Raw genomic sequence first — 21223 nt, forward strand, 5'->3', positions numbered from 1 at the left:
CCTGGGGTTATAAATTCCCTGGAATTCCCATTCCCAGATGGCATTACCCTCATTCCCCTTCTCTGGGATGCTGAATTCCCTAGATATCCCATTCCCTGGGGTTATAAATTCCCTGGATTTCCCATTCCCAGATGGCATTACCCCATTCCCCATTCCTGGGGTGCTGAATTCCTGGAATTCCCATTCCCAGATGGCATTACCCCCATTCCCCCATTCCTGGGGTTATAAATTCCTGGAATTCCCATTCCCAGATGGCATTACCCCATTCCCCATTCCCTGGGGTTATAAATTCCTGGAATTCCCATTCCCAGATGGCATTCCGGTACCTGTCGTGGCTGCTGTTCCCCCTGCTGGGCTGCTACGCCGTGTACAGCCTCCTGTACCTGGAGCACAAGGGCTGGTACTCCTGGGTGCTCTCCATGCTCTACTGGCTTCCTGCTCACCTTTGGTCAGTTTAGGGGGCATTTTTGAGGTCAGGGGTCAGTTTTGGGGTCAGGGGGTCAGTTTGGGGGTCAGGGGTCAGTTTGGGGTCAGTTTTGGGGTCAGGGGTCAGTTTTGGGGTCAGTTTGGGGCTGGCACAGCCTCCTGTACCTGGAGCACAGGGCTGGTACTCCTGGGTGCTCTCCATGCTCTCTGACTTCCTGCTCACCTTTGAGTCAGTTTGGGGTCATTTTGGGGTCATATTTGGGGTCAGGGGGTCAGTTTAGGAGTCGAGTAGTTTGGGGTCAGGGGGTCAGTTTGGGAGCTGGCCCAGCCTCCTGTACCTGGAGCACAAGGGCTGGTACTCCTGGGTGCTCTCCATGCTCTCTGGCTTCCTGCTCACCTTTGGGTCAGTTTAGGGGTCATTTTGGGAGGTCAGGGGTCATTTTTGGGGTCAGGGGAGTCAGTTTTGGGGTCAGTTTGGGGTCAGTTTTGGGGTCAAGTTTGGGGCTGGCCCAGCCTGCTGTACCTGGAGCACAAGGGCTGGTACTCCTGGGTGCTCTCCATGCTCTACGGCTTCCTGCTCACCTTTGGTCAGTTTGGGGGCATTTTGGGGAGGTCAGTTTGGGGTCAGGGGTCAGTTTGAGGAGTCGTTTTAGGGGTCAGTTTGGGGTCAGGGGAGTCAGTTTGGGGCTGGCCCAGCCTCCTGTACCTGGAGCACAAGGGCTGGTACTCCTAGGTGCTCTCCATGCTCTGCGGCTTCCTGCTCACCTTTGGTCAGTTTGGGGGCATTTTAGGGGTCAGTTTAGGGGTCAGGGGTCAGTTTTGGAGGTCAGTTTTGGGGTCAGGGGGTCAGTTTGGGGGTCAGGGGGTCAGTTTAGGGGTCAGTTTGGGGTCAGGGGGTCAGTTTGGGGTCAGGGGGTCAGTTTGGAGTCAGTTTTGGGGTCAGTTTTGGGGTCAGTTTGGGGTCAGTTTGGGGTCAGTTTTGGGGTCAGTTTGGGGTCAGGGGGTCAGGGTTTAGGGTCAGTTTGGGGTCAGGGGGTCAGTTTTGAGGGTCAGTTTGGAGGTCAGGGGGTTTCAGTTTTGGGAGTCAGGGGCTCAGCTTTGAGGGGTTAGTTTGGGGGTTAGGGTGGTCAGTTTTGTGGTAGGTGGAGTCAGTTTTGAGGACTCTATTTTTGGAGGTGAGAGTCAGGTTTTAGGGAGGTCAGTTTAGGGAGCGGGATCAGTTTTTGGGGTGAGTGGATCAATTTTGAGGGTAATCAGTTTTTGGTGAGAAGTCGGTTTTGGGGTGGGGCTGTCCATTCTGGGGTAGGTGGATCAATTTTGAGGGGTAATCATTTTTTGGTGAGGGTCAGCTTTTTGGGAGTGAAGGTGTCCATTCTGGGGTGGAGTGGATCCAATTTTGAGGGTAATCAGTTTTTTGGTGAGGGATCAGTTTTTTTGGGAGATCAGTTTTTGAGGGTAGGTCTGTCCATTTTGGGGTTAGGTGGATCAATTTTGAGGGTAATCATTTTTTTGTTGAGGCATCACTCTTTTGGGTTGGGGATGTCCATTCTGGGAAGTGGGGAGGGGTCACTTTCAGGGGTCGATTTTTAGGGGATCATCCCTCCTCACCCCCCTCCCCTGACAAGAGGCCACACTTGGTGGTCTCCCCTCTTTTCCCCAGGCTTCATCACCGATGACCCCAGCTGTTCATCAACTACAAGCTGAAGTCGGTGGCCCACCTGCCCTGGAGGATGTTGACCTACAAGGCCCTCAACACCTTCATCGACGACCTCTTCGCCTTCGTCATCCAGGATGCCCATGATGTACAGGATAGGCTGCCTGCGGAGGACGGTAAGGGAGCAAATTCAGAGGAGGTTGGGGGTTTTGGGGGGCAGAATACAGAGATAGAGATACAAGATAGAATTGATAGAGATAGAGATAGAGTAGAGATGGCATAGAGATAGCATAGAATTGATAGAGATAGAATGAGAGATAGAGATAGAGATAGAGATACAGAGATAGAATTACTAAGATAGAGATGAGAGATACAAGATAGAGATAGAGATAGAGATACAGAGATAGAGATAGAGATAGAGATAGAGATACAAGAGATAGAGATACAGGAGATAGAGATAGCAAGGGATAGAGGTAGAGATAGAGATAGAGATGAGATAGAGATAGGAGTGAGGATACAGAGATAGAGATGGGATGGAGATTGATGGGATGGGATGGGATAGAGTTGATGGGATGGGAATAAGATGGGATTGATGGGATACAGGGTAGGTGGGAGTGGGGATGGGATGGGATTGATGGGATGGGATGGGGATGGATGGGATACAGGGATGGGATACAGGGATGGGATACAGGGATGGGATGGGATGGATGGGATGGGATGGGATGGGATACAGGGATGGGATGGGATACAGGGATGGGATGAGATGGGATTGATGGGATGGGATGGGATGGGATACAGGGATGGGATAGGATAGGATAGAGATAGGATGAGATACAGAGATAGAGGATGGGAATACAGAGATAGAGATGAAGATAGAATTGATAGGATAGGATAGAGATGAGATACAGAGATAGGATGAGATAGAGAGTGATGAGATAGAGATGAGATGGGATACAGGGATGGGATACAGGGATGGGATGGGATGGGATACAGGGATGGGATAGGATTGATGGGATGGGATGGGATGGATGGGATGGGATGGGGGGGTCTCGTTTTAGGGGGGCCTCATTCCCACCTCGGGATGGGCTCTCCCTTCTTCGCTCGGGGGTTCCCGAATTCCCAGCCCTGGCCCCTCTGTCCTGGTCCCATTCCCAGATGGGGTTACCTCCCCTCCCCATTCCCATTCCTCATTCCCTGGGGTTATAAATTCCCTGGATTTCCCATTCCCAGATGGCATTACCCCCATTCCCCATTCCCTGGGGTGCTGAATTCCCTGGATTCCCATTCCCAGATGGCATTACCCCCATTCCCCATTCCCTGGGGTTATAAATTCCCTGGATTTCCCATTCCCAGATGGCATTACCCCCATTCCCCATTCCCTGGGGTGCTGAATTCCCTGGATTTCCCATTCCCAGATGGCATTACCCCCATTCCCCATTCCCTGGGGTTGTAAATTCCCTGGAATTCCCATTCCCAGATGGCATTACCCCCATTCCCCATTCCCTGGGATGCTGAATTCCCTGGATATCCCATTCTTTGGGGTTATAAATTCCCTAGATCTCCCATTCCCAGATGGCATTACCCCCATTCCCCATTCCCTGGGGTGCTGAATTCCCTGGATTTCCCATTCCCTGGGGTTATAAATTCCCTGGATTTCCCATTCCCAGATGGCATTACCCCCATTCCCCATTCCCTGGGGTGCTGAATTCCCTGGATTTCCCATTCCCAGATGGCATTCCCCATTCCCTGGGGTTATAAATTCCCTGGATTCCCCATTCCCAGATGGCATTCCCCATTCCCTGGGGTTATAAATTCCCTGGATTTCCCATTCCCAGATGGCATTACCCCCATTCCCCATTCCCTGGGATGCTGAATTCCCTGGATTTCCCATTCCCTGGGATGCTGAACTCCCTGGATTTCCCATTCCCAGATGGCATTACCCCCATTCCCCATTCCCTGGGATGCTGAATTCCCTAGATATCCCATTCCCTGGGGTTATAAATTCCCTGGAATTCCCATTCCCAGATGGCATTACCCTCATTCCCCATTCCCTGGGATGCTGAATTCCCTAGATATCCCATTCCCTGGGGTTATAAATTCCCTGGAATTCCCATTCCCAGATGGCATTACTCCCATTCCCCATTCCTGGGGTGCTGAATTCCCTGGAATTCCCATTCCCAGATGGCATTACCCCCATTCCCCATTCCCTGGGGTGCTGAATTCCCTGGAATTCCCATTCCCAGATGGCATTACCCCCATTCCCCATTCCCTGGGGTTATAAATTCCCTGGATTCCCCATTCCCAGATGGCATTCCGGTACCTGTCGTGGCTGCTGTTCCCCCTGCTGGGCTGCTACGCCGTGTACAGCCTCCTGTACCTGGAGCACAAGGGCTGGTACTCCTGGGTGCTCTCCATGCTCTACGGCTTCCTGCTCACCTTTGGTCAGTTTGGGGGGCATTTTTGGGGTCAGGGGGGTCAGTTTTGGGGTCAGGGGGTCAGTTTGGGGTCAGGGGGTCAGTTTGGGGTCAGTTTTGGGGTCAGGGGGGTCAGTTTTGGGGTCAGTTTGGGGCTGGCCCAGCCTCCTGTACCTGGAGCACAAGGGCTGGTACTCCTGGGTGCTCTCCATGCTCTACGGCTTCCTGCTCACCTTTGGTCAGTTTGGGGGGCATTTTGGGGTCATTTTTGGGGTCAGGGGGGTCAGTTTTGGGGTCAGGGGGTCAGTTTTGGGGTCAGTTTGGGGCTGGCCCAGCCTCCTGTACCTGGAGCACAAGGGCTGGTACTCCTGGGTGCTCTCCATGCTCTACGGATTCCTGCTCACCTTTGGTCAGTTTGGGGGTCATTTTTGGGGTCAGGGGGTCATTTTTGGGGTCAGGGGGTCAGTTTTGGGGTCAGGGGTCAGTTTTGGGGTCAGTTTGGGGCTGGCCCAGCCTGCTGTACCTGGAGCACAAGGGCTGGTACTCCTGGGTGCTCTCCATGCTCTACGGCTTCCTGCTCACCTTTGGTCAGTTTGGGGGGCATTTTGGGGTCAGTTTGGGGTCAGGGGTCAGTTTGGGGTCGTTTTGGGGTCAGTTTTGGGGTCAGGGGGGTCAGTTTGGGGCTGGCCCAGCCTCCTGTACCTGGAGCACAAGGGCTGGTACTCCTGGGTGCTCTCCATGCTCTACGGCTTCCTGCTCACCTTTGGTCAGTTTGGGGGCATTTGGGGTCAGTTTGGGGTCAGGGGTCAGTTTGGGGTCAGTTTGGGGTCGAGGGGTCAGTTTGGGGTCAGGGGGTCAGTTTGGGGTCAGTTTGGGGTCAGGGGTCAGTTTGGGGTCAGTGGGTCAGTTTAGGGGTCAGTTTTGGGGTCAGTTTTGGGGTCAGTTTGGGGTCAGTTTGGGGTCAGTTTGGGGTCAGTTTGGGGTCAGGTCTTGGGGGTCAGTTTGGGGTCAGGGGGTCAGTTTTGGGGTCAGTTTGGGTCAGGGTTCAGTTTTGGGGTCAGGGGACTCAGTTTTGGGGTTGGTTTGGGGTTGGGGTGGTCAGTTTTGTGGTAGGTGGGTCAGTTTTGGGGACTCATTTTTGGGGTGGGGGTCAGGTTTTTAGGGAGGTCAGTTTAGGGGGTGGGGATCAGTTTTTGGGGTGAGTGGATCAATTTTGAGGGTAATCAGTTTTTTTGGTGAGGGGGTCGGTTTTTGGGGTGGGGCTGTCCATTCTGGGGTGGGTGGATCAATTTTTGAGGGGTAATCATTTTTTTTGGTGAGGGGGTCAGCTTTTTGGGGTGGGGGTGTCCATTTTTGGGGTAGGTGGATCAATTTTTGAGGGGTAATCAGTTTTTTTGGTGAGGGGATCAGTTTTTTTGGGGGGATCAGTTTTTTGGGGTGGGGCTGTCCATTTTTGGGGTGGGCGGATCAATTTTTGAGGGGTAATCATTTTTTTTGTTGAGGGCATCACTCTTTTGGGTTGGGGATGTCCATTCTGGGGTGGGGAGGGGGTCACTTTTCAGGGGGTCGATTTTTAGGGGGAATCATCCCCTCCTCACCCCCCTTCCCCTGACAAGGGCCACACTCGGGTGGTCTCCCCCTCTTTTTTCCCCCCCAGGCTTCATCACCATGACCCCCCAGCTGTTCATCAACTACAAGCTGAAGTCGGTGGCCCACCTGCCCTGGAGGATGTTGACCTACAAGGCCCTCAACACCTTCATCGACGACCTGTTCGCCTTCGTCATCAGGATGCCCATGATGTACAGGATAGGCTGCCTGCGGGACGGTAAGGGGGGCAAATTCAGGGGGAATTTGGGGTTTTGGGGGGCTGCTTTTTATTTTAAGCCCCTCACCTCCTTTTTCCCCTCTTTTTTTCCCTGTTTTCCCCCCAAAAAACGCGGCTGGAGCAGACGTGGTGTTCTTCATTTACCTCTACCAGCGCTGGATCTACCGCGTCGACCTCACGCGCGTCAACGAGTTCGGCCTCAGTGGGAGGAGCCTCCGGGAGTGAGCCCCCAAAACAACCCCCCCCTCACCACCACCCCTCCTCCCTTTCCCGGGCCAGGAGAAGCCTCCAGAGGACAAAAAGAAGGATTAACCCCCATTTCCACCTCCTTTCCCACCTCCTCCTCCTCCTCCTCCTCTCTCAGCCGTTGGGTTTGGGGTTGTTTTGTCCCTCCTCCCCCCAATCTCTCCCTGCCCCGGTGGGGTTTTGGAGGAGGGAGGGAGGGGGGTGGTGGTGGTGGGCTTTGGGGGCTCTGTCCCCCTTCCCTCCCCACGCTGTGTTTCACGTTGTGCCCTCCCCCCCATGTCGTGCTCCCCCCATCCCATCGTGCCGGTGTTTTAGGGCCGAGGCTCCCTCCGAGTTCGTGGCCTCTTCCATAAAAAACAAAAACAAAACAAACAAACAAACAAAAGCTGATTTAACCCCACCAAAAAAAAACCACCAAAAAATGACCCCTCCTGACTCAACTGGGTCCCCTCAACTCGCCCAGGACCCCCACGAGACCTTTTTGGGGAGGGGGGTGGGGGGCTCTACTTTAGGGACTGTTTGGGGTTCCCTTTCTGTCCCCCCCTCTCTGACCCCCAGGACTGATTTTGGGGGGGTCTCTGAAGGACCATTTGGAGTTCCCTTTCTGTGCCCCCCTCTCTGACCCCAAGGTCCTTTTTGGGGGGGTCTCTGAAGGACCATTTGGGGTTCCCTTTCTGTCCCCCCCTCTCTGACCCCAAGGTCCTTTTTGGGGGGGTCTCTGAAGGACCATTTGGGGTTCCCTTTCTTTACCCCCCTCTCTGACCCCAAGATCCTTTTGGGGGGGGTCTCTACTTAAAGACCATTTGGGGTTCCCTTTCTGTCCCCCCCTCTCTGACCCCAAGATCCTTTTGGGGGGGGGGGTCTTTGAAGGCCATTTGGGGTTCCCTTTCTGTACCCCCCTCCCTGACCCTCAGACTGTTTTTTGGGGGGGGGTCTCTACTCTGAAGGACCATTTGGAGTTCCCTTTCTGTGCCCCACTCTCTGACCCCAAGATCCTTTTTGGGGGGGGGGGTCTTTGAAAGACCATTTGGGGTTCCCTTTCTGTGCCCCCCCTCTCTGACCCCAAGATCCTTTTTGGGGGGGTCTCTACTTAAAGACCATTTGGGGTTCCCCCTTTGTGCCCCCCCAACCCTTTTTTGGGGGGGTCTCTACTCTGAAGGACCATTTGAGGTCTCTCCCCCTTTGTGTCCCCCCCCGACCTTTTTTTGGGGGGGGGTCTCTCCTTGCTGTAGAAGGGCCCCTGGGGGGCTCATTTAGAGGGAAGGGGGGGGATCCTGAGCTCCCCTTTAGGTGCGGGGTGGGGGGCACCCTGAACCTCAGGGGGATCGGAGACCCCCCCGGGAGCAGGGACCACCCCCCCCCTCCCGTGTCTGGGACCCCCTCCCTGGGGTCAGAGACCCCTATCCCGGGCCCGAGGGTGTCACACGTGGGGGGTCGTTCAGGGACCCCCGTGCTGGGGGTGTCACCCGGGAATGGGGGGAGGGGGGGTTTGAGGACCCCCAGGGACCCCCGGGCTGGGGGTGTCACCCGGGAATGGGGAGGGGGTTTGAGGACCCCAGGACCCCCGGGCTGGCAGGGTGTCACCCTGGAATGGGTGAGGGAGGGCTTGAGGACCCCGGGCTGGGGGTGTCACCCGGGAATGGGGGGGGTTTGAGGACCCCTAGGGACCCCTGGGCTGGGGTGTCACCCGGGAATGGGGAGGGGTTTGAGGACTCCCAGGGACCCCGGGCTGGGGGTGGTGTCGCCTGGGTGAATGGGAGGTGGGGGGGTCTGAGGACCCCAGGGACCCCGGGCTGGGGAGGGGGCAGGGGGAGCTCCGATGGGCGTGGCTTCCTCTTCGTAGCCCCGCCCACCGTTCCGGGATCGCCCCTTCCTCATCCGGGAGAGGGCGGGGCCGGGGCGGTTTGATTGACAGTGAGGCTGGCCAATGGTGGCGCTGAGCGGGAGAAAGGGGCGGGGCCAAGCGAGCAAGGCCACGCCCTTCCGCGGTTACCAGGGCGCGCGGCAAAACCGGGACCCCCAAAACTCATCCCGAGGACCCCTCCCAAAGCTACCCGAGACCCCTCCCAAATCGACCGGGACCCCCCCCAGATCTACCGAGACCCCTCCCCAAATCCACCGGGACCCCTCCTAGATCTACCAGGACCCCCCAGAACCACCAGGACCCCTCCCAAACCCACCGGGACCCCCCAGAACCACTGGGACCCCTCCCCAAACCCACTGGGACCCCTTAATCCACCGGAGACCCCCAAACCACCCGAGACCCCCAAATCCACCGGGAGGGACCCCGACCCAAACGCCCCTGGAGCCTCCGATCCCACCCGGATCCCCAAACCCACCCGGGACCCCCTGGGGACTCCCGGGACCCCCTGAACCCACCCGCGACCCCCGCCATGGAGCCGGAGCCCGAGCCCGACCCCCCCGCGGGAAGCGGCGGCGCTCACGCTGAGACAGGAGGGACCACGACCCCGGTACTGGGGGGAGGGACTGGGGACCCCACAGTGACCGGGGAAGGGGAGACGTGGGAGGGTGGGGAGAGAGACTGGGGTCCCACGGGTGACCGGAAAGTGGTGGGGAGTGCTAGAGTCCCACAGGTGACCGGGAATAGGGGAGGGACTGAGGGTCCCACAGTGACCGGGGATGGGGGAATGGGACTGGGGTCCACGGGTGTCCGGGAATAGGGGAGGGACTGGGGGTCCCATGGGTGACCGGGGAGTGGGGGAATGGGACTGGGGTCCCACGGGTGACCGGGGATAGGGAGGAAGGGACTGGGGTCCCACGGGTGACCAGGGATGGGGGAATGGGACTGGGGGTCCCACGGGCGACCGGGAAGTGGTGGAGGGTTCTGGGGTCCCACGGGTGACCGGGAATAGGGGGAGGGACTGGGGTCCCACGGGTGACCAGGAAGTGACTGGGGGGGTCTGGGGGTCCCACGAGTGACCGGGGATGGGGGAGAGGACTGGGGTCCCACGGGTGACCGGGAAGTGATTGGGAGGTCTGGGGTCCCACGGGCGGCCGGGAAAGGGAGTTGGGGGTCTAGGGGTCCCACGGGTGACCGGGAAGTGATTGGTGGGGATCTGGGGTCCCACAGGTGACCCGGCTGGGATGGGTGTGGTTTCTGGGGTCCCCACTCTTGATCTGACCCCCTCCCCACCCACCCCCAGATCCCATCACTCTTCAGACCCTCCTCGGCCCCCCGCTGAGCCCCCTCCCCCTCCTCTCCCGGGGGTCGCGGCTCCTACGCCGAGTTCGTGGTGGGGAGCTCGGGAACCCCCAAACGACCCTCGGCCCCCCGCGACCCCGGGGAGCGGGAGGTGCCTCTGCCCGCCCCAAACCGGGCACCAAGAGCAGCAGCATCATCGTCAGCCCCCGCCAGGTCCGGGGATTTTGGGGTGGGGAGGGGTCTGTGCATTGATATCAGGGGGTTTGAGGGAGGGGTCTGTCCTCCAATATTGTGGGATTTGGGGTGGGGTCTGTCCCCCAATATTGTGGGATTTGGGGGGTCTGTCCCCCAGTATTGTGGGATTTGGGGAGGGTCTGTCCCTCAGTATTGTGGGATTTGGGGAGGGTCTGTCCCCAATATGGAGGGGTTTGGGGGGTCTGTCCCCAATATTGAGGGGTTTGGGGAGGGTCTGTCCCCATTATTGTGGGGTTTGGGGGGGTCTGTCCCCAATATCGTGGGGTTTGGGGGGTCTGTCCCCCAATATCGTGGGGTTTGGGGAGGGGTCTGTCCCCCAATATGGAGGGGTTTGGGGTGGGGTCTGTCCCCTATTATTGTGGGGTTGGGGAGGGTCTGTCCCCCAATATTTTGGGGTTTGGGGGGGGTCTGTCCCCCAGTATTGTGGGATTTGGGGGAGGGGTCTGTCCTTCAATATTGTGGGGTTTGGATGGGGGGGTCTGTCCCCCAATATTGTGGGGTTTGGGGGGGTCTGTCCCCCAATATTTTGGGGTTTGGGGTGGGTCTGTCCCCCATTATTTTGGGATTTAGGGGAGGGGTCTGTCCCCCAATATTTTGGGGTTTGGGGTGGGTCTGTCCCCCATTATTTTGGGATTTGGGGGAGGGGTCTGTACCCCAATATGGAGGGGTTTGGGGGGGTCTGTCCCCCAAAATCAGAGGGCTCAGGGGGTGGGGTCTGTCCCCCAATATTGTGGAGTTTGGGGGGATCTGTCCCCCATTATTGTGGGGTTTGGGGGGGGGGTCTGTCCCCCAATATCATGGGGTTTGGGGGGGTCTGTTCCCCACTATGGAGGAGTTTTGGGGGACTGTCCCCCAAAATCGGGGGGCTCAGGGGGACCCCCACCCCTAAATCCATCAGGACCATGGGCCACAGAATTGAGGGGGGTTGCCCCCCCTGGGTGGTCTCAGGACACACAAAACCCCCATCCTGGGGTGTGCTGGGACCGGGATGACCTCTGTGGGAGTCTGGGGGTCCCCCAAACCCCCCAAGCCCCCAAACCCCCTTTCCCCCCAGCGGGAACCCGGTGCTGAAATTCATCCGCAACGTCCCCTGGGAGTTCGGGGACGTCATCCCTGACTACGTGCTGGGCCAGAGCACCTGTGCCCTGTTCCTCAGGTGACACAGCCGGGGGGGGGACACGGGGGAGGGGTCTGGGGGTGCTCCTGAAGCCCCCCCAGCCCCTCTTTGTGTCCCCCAGCCTGAGGTACCACCACCTGAACCCCGAGTACATCCACGAGCGGCTGCGGCGCCTCGGCCGCTCCTTCGGCCTGCAGGTGCTGCTGCTGCAGGTGGATGTGGTGAGTCCTGTCCCTTTGTCACCTCCCCTGTCACCTCCCCTGTCACCTCCCTGTCCCTTTGTCACCTCCCTGTCCCCTGTCACCTCCCCTGGGCCGCTCCTTCGGCCTGCAGGTGCTGCTGCTGCAGGTGGATGTGGTGAGTCCTGTCACCTCCCTGTCACCTCCCCTGTCACCTCCCTGTCCCTCTGTCACCTCCCTGTCCCTTTGTCATCTCCCTGTCCCCTGTCACCTCCCTGGCCTTGTCCTGTCCCCTGTCACCTCCCCTGGGCTGCAGGTGCTGCTGCTGCAGGTGGATGTGGTGAGTCCTGTCACCTCCCCTGTCACCTCCCTGTCCCCTGTCACCTCCCCTGTCACCCCCCTGTCATCTCCCTGTCCCCTGTCACCTCCCCTGGCCTTGTCCTGTCTCCCCTGTCACCTCCCCTGGGCCGCTCCTTCGGCCTGCAGGTGCTGCTGCTGCAGGTGGATGTGGTGAGTCCTGTCACCTCCCTGTCCCTTTGTCACCTCCCTGTCCCTTTGTCACCTCCCTGTCCCCTGTCACCTCCCCTGTCACCTCCCTGTCCCCTGTCACCTCCCCTGGGCCGCTCCTTCGGCCTGCAGGTGCTGCTGCTGCAGGTGGACGTGGTGAGAGCCCTTTGTCACCTGCCCTGAGCTTGTCCTGACCCCTGTCACCTCCCTGTCCCTTTGTCACCTCCCTGGCCCTTGTCACCTCCCCTGGGCCTTGGCACAGCATCCTTGTCGCCTCCCCTGGCCTTGTCCTGACTCTTGGCACCTCCCTGTCCCTTGTCACCCTGTACCCCCAGAGGAGACACAGCAGGACCCTCACCCTGTCCCTTGTCCCCCTGTCCCTTGTCCCCCCCACCCTGTCCCTTGTCCCCCTGTCCCCTGTCCCCCTCACCCTGCCCCTTGTCCCTTGTCCCCCTCACCCTATCCCTGTCCCTTGTCCCTCTGTCCCTTGTCCCCCTCACCCTGTCCCCTGTCGCCCCCACCCCAGAAGGACCCTCACCCTGTCCCTTGTCACCCTCACCCTGTCCCTTGTCCCCGTCCCTCCACAGCAGGACCCTCCTCCTGTCCCCTGTCCCCCTCACCCTGTCCCCCCACCCCCAGAAGGACCCTGTCCCTTGTCCCCTGTCCCCCTCCACAGAAGGCCCCCACCCCTGTCCCTTGTCCCCCTCACCCTGTCCCCTGTCCCCCACCCCCAGAAGGACCCTCACCCTGTCCCTTGTCCCCCTGTCCCCTGTCCCCCCCACCCCAGAAGGCCCCCACCCTGTCCCTTGTCACCCCCACCCTGTCCCTTGTCCCCCTCACCCTGTCCCTTGTCCCCCTCACCCTGTCCCCCTGTCCCCTGTCCCCCTCACCCTGTCCCCTGTCCCCCCCACCCCAGAAGGACCCTCACCCTGTCCCTTGTCCCCTGTCCCCCTCACCCTGTCCCTTGTCCCCCCAGAAGGACCCCCAGCAGTCTCTGAAGGACCTGGCCAAGGTTTGCATCCTCACCGACTGCACCCTCCTGGTGGCCTGGAGGTAAGGGCTGTCCCCTGTCCCCTGCCACCCCCTGACCCCCCTGTCACCCCCTGTCACCCCTCTGACCCCCCGTGTCCCCCCAGCCCCGAGGAGGCCGGGAGGTACCTGGAGACCTACAAGGCCTACGAGCAGAAACCCCCGGACCTGCTCAGGGAGAGGGTGGAGCACGACTTTGTGTCCAGGGTGAGCCCCCCCTGTCCCCTGTCCCCTCATCTGGGGACACTGATGTCCCCTGGCCCTCAGGGAGAGGGGGGAGCACGACTTTGTGTCCAGGGTGAGTCCCTGTCCCCTCATTTGGGGACACTGATGTCCCCTGGCCCTCAGGGAGAGGGTGGAGCACGACTTTGTGTCCAGGGTGAGCCCCCCCTGTCCCCAGTCTGGGGACACTGATGTCCCCTGGCCCTCAGGGAGAGGGGGGAGCACGACTTTGTGTCCAGGGTGAGCCCCCATGTCCCTGTCCCTCATTTGGGGACATCTGGGGACATTGGTGTCACCTGGCCCTCAGGGAGAGGGGGGAGCACGACTTTGTGTCCAGGGTGAGTCCCTGTCCCCTCATTTGGGGACATCTGGGAGTTTATTGGTGTCACCTGGCCCTCAGGGAGAGAGGGAGCACGGCTTTGTGTCCAGGGTGAGTCCCTGTCCCCTCATTTGAGGGACATTGATGTACCCTGGCCCTCAGGGAGAGGGGAGCACGATTTGTGTCAGGAGTGAGGCCCCTGTCCCCTGTCCCTCATTTGGGGACATTGGTGCCCCTGGCCCTCAGGGAGAGGGGAGCACGACTTTGTGTCCAGGGTGAGTCCCTGTCCCCTCATTTGGGGACATTGATGTCCCCTGGCCCTCAGGGAGAGGGGGGAGCACGACTTTGTGTCCAGGGTGAGCCCCCCTGTCCCCTGTCCCCTCATTTGGGGACATTGGTGTCCCCTGGCCCTCAGGGAGAGGGGGGAGCACGACTTTGTGTCCAGGGTGAGTCCCTGTCCCCTCATCTGGGGACATCTGGGGACATTGGTGTCCCCTGGCCCTCTGGGAGAGGGGGGAGCACGACTTTGTGTCCAGGGTGAGCCCCCCTGTCCCCTGTCCCCTCATTTGGGGACATCTGGGGACATTGGTGTCCCCTGGCCCTCAGGGAGAGGGGGGAGCACGATTTTGTGTCCAGGGTGAGCCCCCCTGTCCCCTGTCCCCAATCTGGGGACATTGATGTCCCCTGTACCTCATTTGGGGACAGTGATGTCCCCTGCCCCCGTCTCTGTCTCTGTCCCTCCCCATCCTGTCCCCACTGTGATGTCCCCTCATCTGTGGCTGTTGTGTCCCCCTGTCCCTGTCCCTGCTGTCCCCACCCCACTGTTCCCACCTCTTGTCCCTGTCCCCGCTGTCCCCAACCCCTTGTCCCTGTTGTCCCCACCCCTTGTCCTTGTCTCCACTGTCCCCACCTCTGTCCCCACTGTCCCCATGTCCCCACTGTCCCCAACCCCTTGTCCCTGTCCCCACCCCGTCCCCTTCATCCTCCACCTTTGTCCCCACCATCTCCCTGTCCCTGTCCCTGTGTCCCCACTGTCCCCAACCCCTTGTCCCTGTGTCCCCATTGTCCCCAACCTCTTGTCCCTGTCCCCACTGTCCCCAACCCTTGTCCCTGTCCCCACTGTGCCCATCTCTGTCCCCACTGTCTCCATGTCCCCACTGTCCCCAACCCCTTGTCCCTGTCCCCACCCCGTCCCCTTCATCCTCCACCTTTGTCCCCACCATTTCCCTATTCCTGTCCCCATTGTCCCCAACCCCTTGTCCCTGTGTCCCCACTGTCCCTGTGTCCCCATTGTCCCCACCCCTTGTCCCTGTCCCTGTGTCCCCATTGTCCCCACCCCTTGTCCCCATCCCCCGTGTCCCCGCAGATGACGGACTGCCTGACCAGCGTCAAGTCCGTGAACAGGACGGACGTGCTGAGCCTCCTCAGCGCTTTTGGGGTGAGTGTCACCCTGCGTCCATGGGGTGTCCCCAAGCCCCTGGGTCCCCAGCCCTGGGTGTCCCCAAGCCCCCTGAGTCCCTCAGCCCTGACTCCCTTGTCCCCCTCAGTCTCTGGCGGGCGTGGTGGGCGCGGCCCGCGAGGATTTGTCCCTCTGTCCTGCGTGGAACCCAGAAGGTGACACTGGGGGGGTGAGGGGTCACAGGGACACTGGGGGACACTGGGGGACATGGGGGCTCACAGGGGCATGGGGGACATGGGGGATATGAGGGACACTGGGGAGACAGCAGGGACATGGAATGGACATTGGGGGACAGTGGGGACACAGGCATGAGGGGACATAGGGGATACAGGAGAGGGGACATGGAGCGGACACAGGGACATGAGGGAGACACTGGGGGACATGGAGGACAAAGGGACAGTGGGGGGTACAGGGGGGGATGTGAGGGGACACAGCGGGACATTGGGGGGACACGACACAGGGGAGACACGTGGGGACGTGGGGGGACATTGGGGGGACACAAGGGACAGTGGGGGCACACAAAGGACAGTGGGGACAGGGCCACTCCCCCTTTGTCCCCCCCCCAGGCCAAGCGACTCTTCGATGTCCTGCACGAGCCCTTCCTGAAGAGCCCCCGCTGAGCAGAACCCTCCAACCCCCCCCAAAAATCGCCCTCTGGAATAAAGGACGTTTATTGGGGACGTGGCTTTGAGGGGGGGGGGCACAGGGAACACCCCGGGGTCACTCAGAGACCCCCCAGGGTCACTTTGGGGATCCCCAGGGTCACTGAGGGTCACTCAGGGGACCCTCAGAGTCACTTTTGGGACCCCCAGGGTCACTCAGGCCGTTCCTTCTTGTGCTTCTTCTTCTTCTTCTTCGTGGTCCCCCAGCCCCTCAGGGACCCCAGCCCTCAGGACCCCAGCCCTCAGGACCCCCCAGTTCTGCAGTGGGGGTGGTCCTGGCCCCTCCTCGGCGTGGCCACCTCAGGGGGCTCTTTCATCTTCCTCTTCCTCTTCTTCCTCGTGGGGGTCCTGGGGCTCCCCCGAGGTCAGGGGGCTCAGCTCTGGCTGATGGTGATGCAGCCCCGCAGAGGGGGGCACAGCCCGAGGGGGGTCCGGGTTGAGGAGGAGGGTGTGGGCCCCTGGCCCCCTGAGCAGTAGAGCCTCCCGGAGCTGTCCTTGTCACCATTGTCACCTCTGTCACCCGGGGGGCGGAGCCGCCCCACCCCCTCCAGGGGCACCGACAGACCCTCCAGGCTGGGAAAGAGGGGGTGAGGGGGCACTGTGACCCCCTCAACGGCACCGTGACCCCCAAATGCCACTGTGAGACTCCCTCCACTCAGTGCCACCCCCCATGACACTGTGACCCTCTTGTCACTTCCTCCAATGACACTGTGACCCCGTGTCCCTGTCCTCCAATGTCCTCTCAATGTCCCTGTGTCCCCCCAATGTCCCTGTCCCCCCAACATCCCTGTCCCCCCAATGTCCTCTGACCTCCAATGTCCCCTGTGCCCCCATAATGTCCCCTGTCCCCCCATGTCCCTATGTCCCCTCAATGTCCCCATGTCCCCCCAATGTCCCCTCCAGTGTCCCCTGTCCCCTCAATGTCCGTGTCCCCCAATATCCCTGTCCCCCCAATGTCCCTGTCCCCCCAATGTCCCCTCCAATGTCCCCCCCATGTCCCCTGTTCCTCCCAACATCCCTGTCCCCCCAATGTCCCCTGTCCTCCCAATGTCCCCTGTCCCCCATGTCCCCTGTCCCCCAATGTCCCCTCCTTCCCATGTCCCTGTCCCCCAATGTCCCCCTCAATGTCCCTGTCCCCTCCCAATATCCCTGTCACACCCTCAATGTCCCTGTCCCCCAATGTCCCTGTGTCCCCCAATGTCTCTATGTCCCCCAATGTCCCTGTGTCCCCAATGTCCCTGTCCACTCCTCAATGTCCCTGTCCCCCCCAATGTCCCATGTCCCCCAATGTCCCCTGTCCCCCAATGTCCCTGTCCCCTCAATGTCCCTGTGTCCCCCAATGTCCCTGTCCCCCATGTCCCGTGTCCCCCCAATGTCCCCTGTGTCCCCATGTCCCTATGTCCCCTCAATGTCCCCTGTGTCCCCAATGTCCCCTGTCCTCCCCAATATCCCTGTGTCCCCCAATGTCCCCTGTCCCCCAATATCCCTGTCCCCCAATGTCCCTGTGTCCCCCCAATGTCCCTGTGTCCCCAATGTCCTCCCCAATGTCCCTGTCCCCCCAGTGTCCCTGTCCCCCAATGTCCCTGTCCCCCCAATGTCCCTCTGTCCTTCCCATGTCCATGTCCTCCCAATGTCCCTGTCCCCCCAATGTCCCCTGTCCCCCAATGTCCCTGTGTCCCCTCAATATCCCCTGTCCCCCAATGTCCCTGTGTCCCCCAATGTCCCTGTCCCCCAATGTCCCTGTGCCCCCATGTCCCTGTGTCCCCCAATGTCCCTGTCCCCCCAATGTCCCCTCCTTCCCATGTCCATGTCCCCCCAATGTCCCTGTCCCCCCAATGTCCCTGTGCCCCCAATGTCCCCCTTCCCATGTCCATGTCCCCCCACAATGTCCCTGTCCCCCATGTCCCTGTCCCCTCCTATGTCCCTGTGTCACACCATATTCCTATCCCCCCAATATCCCTGTCCCCCAATATCCCCTCTTCCCATGTCCGTGTCCCCCCAATGTCCCTGTCCCCCCATGTCCCTGTGTCCCCCCAATGTCCCCTCAATGTCCCTGTCCCCCTATGTCCCTGTCCCCCCCAATGTCCCTGTCCCTCCCAATGTCCCTGTCCCCCAATGTCCCTGTGTCCCCTCAATGTCCCTGTCCCCCCCAATGTCCCTGTGTCCCCCCAATGTCCCTGTCCCCCCAATGTCCCTGTCCCCCCGTGTCCGTGTCCCCCCCAATGTCCCTGTCCCCCCAATGTCCCTGTGTCCCCCAATGTCCCTGTCCCCCCGTGTCCGTGTCCCCCCTCACCTCTCGGGGCAGAAGTCGAGGGGTGCCCGGATCAGCCACAGCTCCGTTTTGGGACCCCCAGGGGACCCCCTGAGTGGGGAGGGGGACGATGGGGCCACCGCCTCGAACTCGGGGGGGCACTGGAACCTCACCGGCCTGGGGCCACGAGGGGGTCACCCCACGGACCCCGGGTGTCCCCTGGGTCACCCCATGGACCCCAGCCCCCAGTGTCACCCCACGGACCCCCGGGTGTCCCCCGTGTCACCCCACGGACCCCAGCTCCCCGGGTGTCCCCCCAGATCCCCCGAGTGTCCCCCGGGTGGACCCCCAGACCCCCAAATCTCCCCCAAGCCCCTCAGACCTTCCCCCACGTCCCTCCAACTCCCCCCGGCCCCTTGTCCCCCCACTCCCCTTCCCCCTGTGTCCCTCCATGTCCCCTGTGTCTCCCACGTCCCCAGCCTCCCCACGACCTCCCAGACCCCCCAAAACCCCCCTAAAATCCCCCAACCTCTCCTGTTACCCTCCATGCTGCCGCCACTCCCCCTTGTCCCCCCACTCCCCCTTCCCCCCGTGTCTCCCCGTGTCCCTACACATCCCCAGCCTCCCCACGACCCCCAGAGCCCCCAAACCCCTAAAACCTCCCAAATCCCCCTAAACCCCCTGTTACCCTCCATGCCGCTGCCTCGTGCCCGCCTGGCCCCGCCCCCCTCCGGGCGCGCAACTGAGCGCGGGAGGGGCCGCCCGATCCCCCCCTGTCCCGAGGGACACTTGGTACGGTCCGACCGCTGGGCTGAGGGGGCGGGGTTTAATCCGTGACCACGCCCACATCGCACCTTAAATGGATATGACCACGCCTGTATGGGCGTGGCAATCCCAGGGTGGGCGTGGCCACCGCGGGCGGCTCTTAAAGGTGCAGCGACCCCCCGGGAGCGACCCCGGCACGGGGGTTTTTTGGGGTGGAGGGGCCGCGGAGGAACAGGGGGTCCTGAGGGGTTCGGGGCACCGGAGGGGTTCGGGGAAGGGGGAGGGTCGGGCTGGGTCGGGCTCCCGGCGTGCACCGGGACGGGACGGGGCGGGCGTGGCTGGGAGGGGCCGGCGCTGCAGGTACGGGGAGTTTTTGGGGTGGGGTCGTGGGGTGGAAACGGGGGGGTCTGAGAGGCGGGACCCTCCCCCCGCGCGCCGTGGGGGCTGAGTCCTTCTCGTGGGACCCCCGTGTGGGATCTGAGTCCTTCCCATGGGATCTGAGTCCTTCCAGTGGGACCCTTCTGTGGGACCTGAGTCCTTCCCGTGGGACCCCCCTATGGGATCTGAGTCCTTTCCGTGGGACCCCCGTGTGGGTGCTGAGTCCTTCCCGTGGGACCCCCCCCGTGGGATCGAAATCCGACAACTCCGTGGGACCCCCCTGTGGGACCTGAGTCCTTCCCGTGGGATCTGAGTCCTTCTTTTGGGACCCCTCCCGTGGGATCGAAATCCGATCCCCTCCCCCGTGGAAAGGACCCTGCCCCCTCCCTCCGTGGGATCTAAATCCTTCCCGTGGGACCAGAGTTCCTCCCGTGGGACCCCCGTGGGACCAGAGTCCTTCCCGTGGGACCCGCCCCACCTGTGACCCTCCCGGGGATCCGCCCTCCCCTCGTGGGATCTTCCTCCCTACAGGACCTCCCCCTGTGGGAACCTCCACCCCTCACGCCGTGGATCCGCCCCCTCCTGAGACCCCTCCTCCTCCGTGGGATCTTTATCCCCGCGGGAACCGCCCTCTGGGACCTTCCCTGACCCTCGTAGGATTTGGACGACACCCCCACCCCACCCGCAACTCCTGGGATTCCTCCCCCGCGTGGGATCTCCCACCCTCTCCCCTTGGGATCTTCCCCTCCGTGGGATCTCGCACCGTGGGACCTGCTTCCCGTGGGATCCGCCCTCCCCCCCATTCGTGGGTTCTGCCTCCCCCCCCGCCCACCCCCGGGCTCAGGGCGGCCCCCCACCCTTCCCACCCCTCCCCGCGTGACCCAGCGCTCTGGAATTGGGCGGAGAGGCCGTGGGGACTGCGCCGTCCACACCGGCAACCCCCTGGGACCCCCTGGCACCTCCTGACACCCCCGGCAACCACTGACAGGTATTGGGACCCCCGGCACCTCCTGACACCCCCGGCACCTCCTGACACCCCCGGCACCCATCGGCAGGTACTGGGACCCCCGGCACCTCCTGACACCCCCCGGCAACCACTGACAGGTATTGGGACCCCCGGCACCTCCTGACACCCCCTGGCAGGTACTAGGACCCCCAGCACTCCCCACACCCCTCGGGACCCTCGGACACCCACAAAGACCCTCAGCACCATTGGGCACCCCCGGCACCCATCGGCAGGTACTAGGACCCCCAGCACCCCCACACCCCTCGGGACCCTTTGGGCACCCACAAAGACCCTCAGCACCCTTGGGCACCTCCTGACACCCCCCCGGCAGGTACTGGGACCCCTGGCTCCCCCCACACCCCTCGGGACCCCCGGGCACCCACAAAGACCCTCAGCACGCATTGGCAACCCCTCGGCACCCATCGGCAGGTACTGGGACACCCTTGGGACCCTCAGCACCCACCGGCACCCCGGCTCCCCAGCACCCCCACACCCCTCGGGACCCTCAGCACCCTTGGGCACCCTCTGGCACCCCCCAGCAGGTACTGGGACCCTCCTGGGAGCCCCCGGAACCCACGGGATCTTCTGGGACCCCCCAGCACCCACTGGGACCTACTGGGAGCCCCTGGCACCCACCTGAACCCCCTGGGACCTCCCAGCACCCACTGGGACCCTTTGAGGCCCCCCAGCACCCATTGGGACCCCCCAGCATTTCCCAACACCCACTGGGACCCTCTGGGATCCCCCAGCACCCACTGGGACCCCCCGGCATTTCCCAACACCCACTGGGACCCCCCGGAACCCATGGGACCTCCTGGGAACCCCTCAGCACCCACTGGGACCTCCTGGGACCCCCCAACACCCCCTGGGACCCCCCAGCACCCACTGATGCCCTGCGGGACCCCCTGGGACCCCCTCCAACACCCCCTGGGACCCCCCAGGACTCCCTGTCAGGGAGAGACCACCCAGCACCCACCGACACCCACTGGGACCCCCCAGGACCCCCTGACATCCCCCAGACCCTCCCCAAATACCCATCCCCTCAAGGGACCCAGGGTGGGGGAACCCTCTGGGTCCAGTTTGGGGTCCTGGGGCACCCTTGGGTGACCAGGTCCAGTTTGGAGGGGCTGGGGTGGGATTTGGGGTCCCGGGCAAGGGGAGCACCCGTAGGTGCCCCGAAACCTGGGTGGTGGGTGGGATTTGGGGGTGCTGGGAGGGTTGGGGAGCACCCCAGACTCTTGGGTGGGATTTTGGGTGCGGGGTGGGGCGGAGCACCCATGGGTGCTCGGATCCCGGGTGAATTTGGGGAGCACCCTTGGGTGCCTTGCCCTGAGTCTCTGGTGGGA

The 21223-nt window shown here is 61.7% G+C and overlaps 1 protein-coding gene across 1 annotated transcript; it reads left to right on the forward strand.

Moving 5' to 3' along the window:
• The first annotated feature begins 292 nt into the window (after positions 1–292).
• Positions 293–15435, forward strand: LOC126639431 (DNA excision repair protein ERCC-1-like). Its single transcript, XM_050314196.1, has 12 exons — positions 293–383; positions 4669–4732; positions 6152–6319; positions 6444–6540; positions 11014–11139; positions 11222–11321; positions 11919–11942; positions 12763–12839; positions 12923–13022; positions 14723–14794; positions 14904–14984; positions 15382–15435. Exons 1-12 carry the CDS (start codon positions 312–314, stop codon positions 15433–15435), a joined length of 1035 nt encoding a protein of 344 aa, XP_050170153.1. The 5' UTR covers positions 293–311.
• The last annotated feature ends 5788 nt before the right edge of the window (positions 15436–21223 follow it).

This window comes from Myiozetetes cayanensis, unplaced genomic scaffold (genome assembly GCF_022539395.1).
Source record: "Myiozetetes cayanensis isolate MyiCay16 unplaced genomic scaffold, myiCay2020 scf195, whole genome shotgun sequence".
Taxonomy (NCBI): Eukaryota; Metazoa; Chordata; class Aves; order Passeriformes; family Tyrannidae; genus Myiozetetes; species Myiozetetes cayanensis.

Coding starts and splice junctions, on each gene's coding strand:
- LOC126639431 (XM_050314196.1), top strand. CDS start 312: ATGGCATTCCGGTACCTGTCGTGGCTGCTGTTCCCCCTGCTGGGCTGC. Junction 6,320..6,443: donor GATAGGCTGCCTGCGGGACG/GTAAGGGGGGCA, acceptor CGGCTGGAGCAG/ACGTGGTGTTCTTCATTTAC. Junction 13,023..14,722: donor AGCACGACTTTGTGTCCAGG/GTGAGCCCCCCC, acceptor GTGTCCCCGCAG/ATGACGGACTGCCTGACCAG.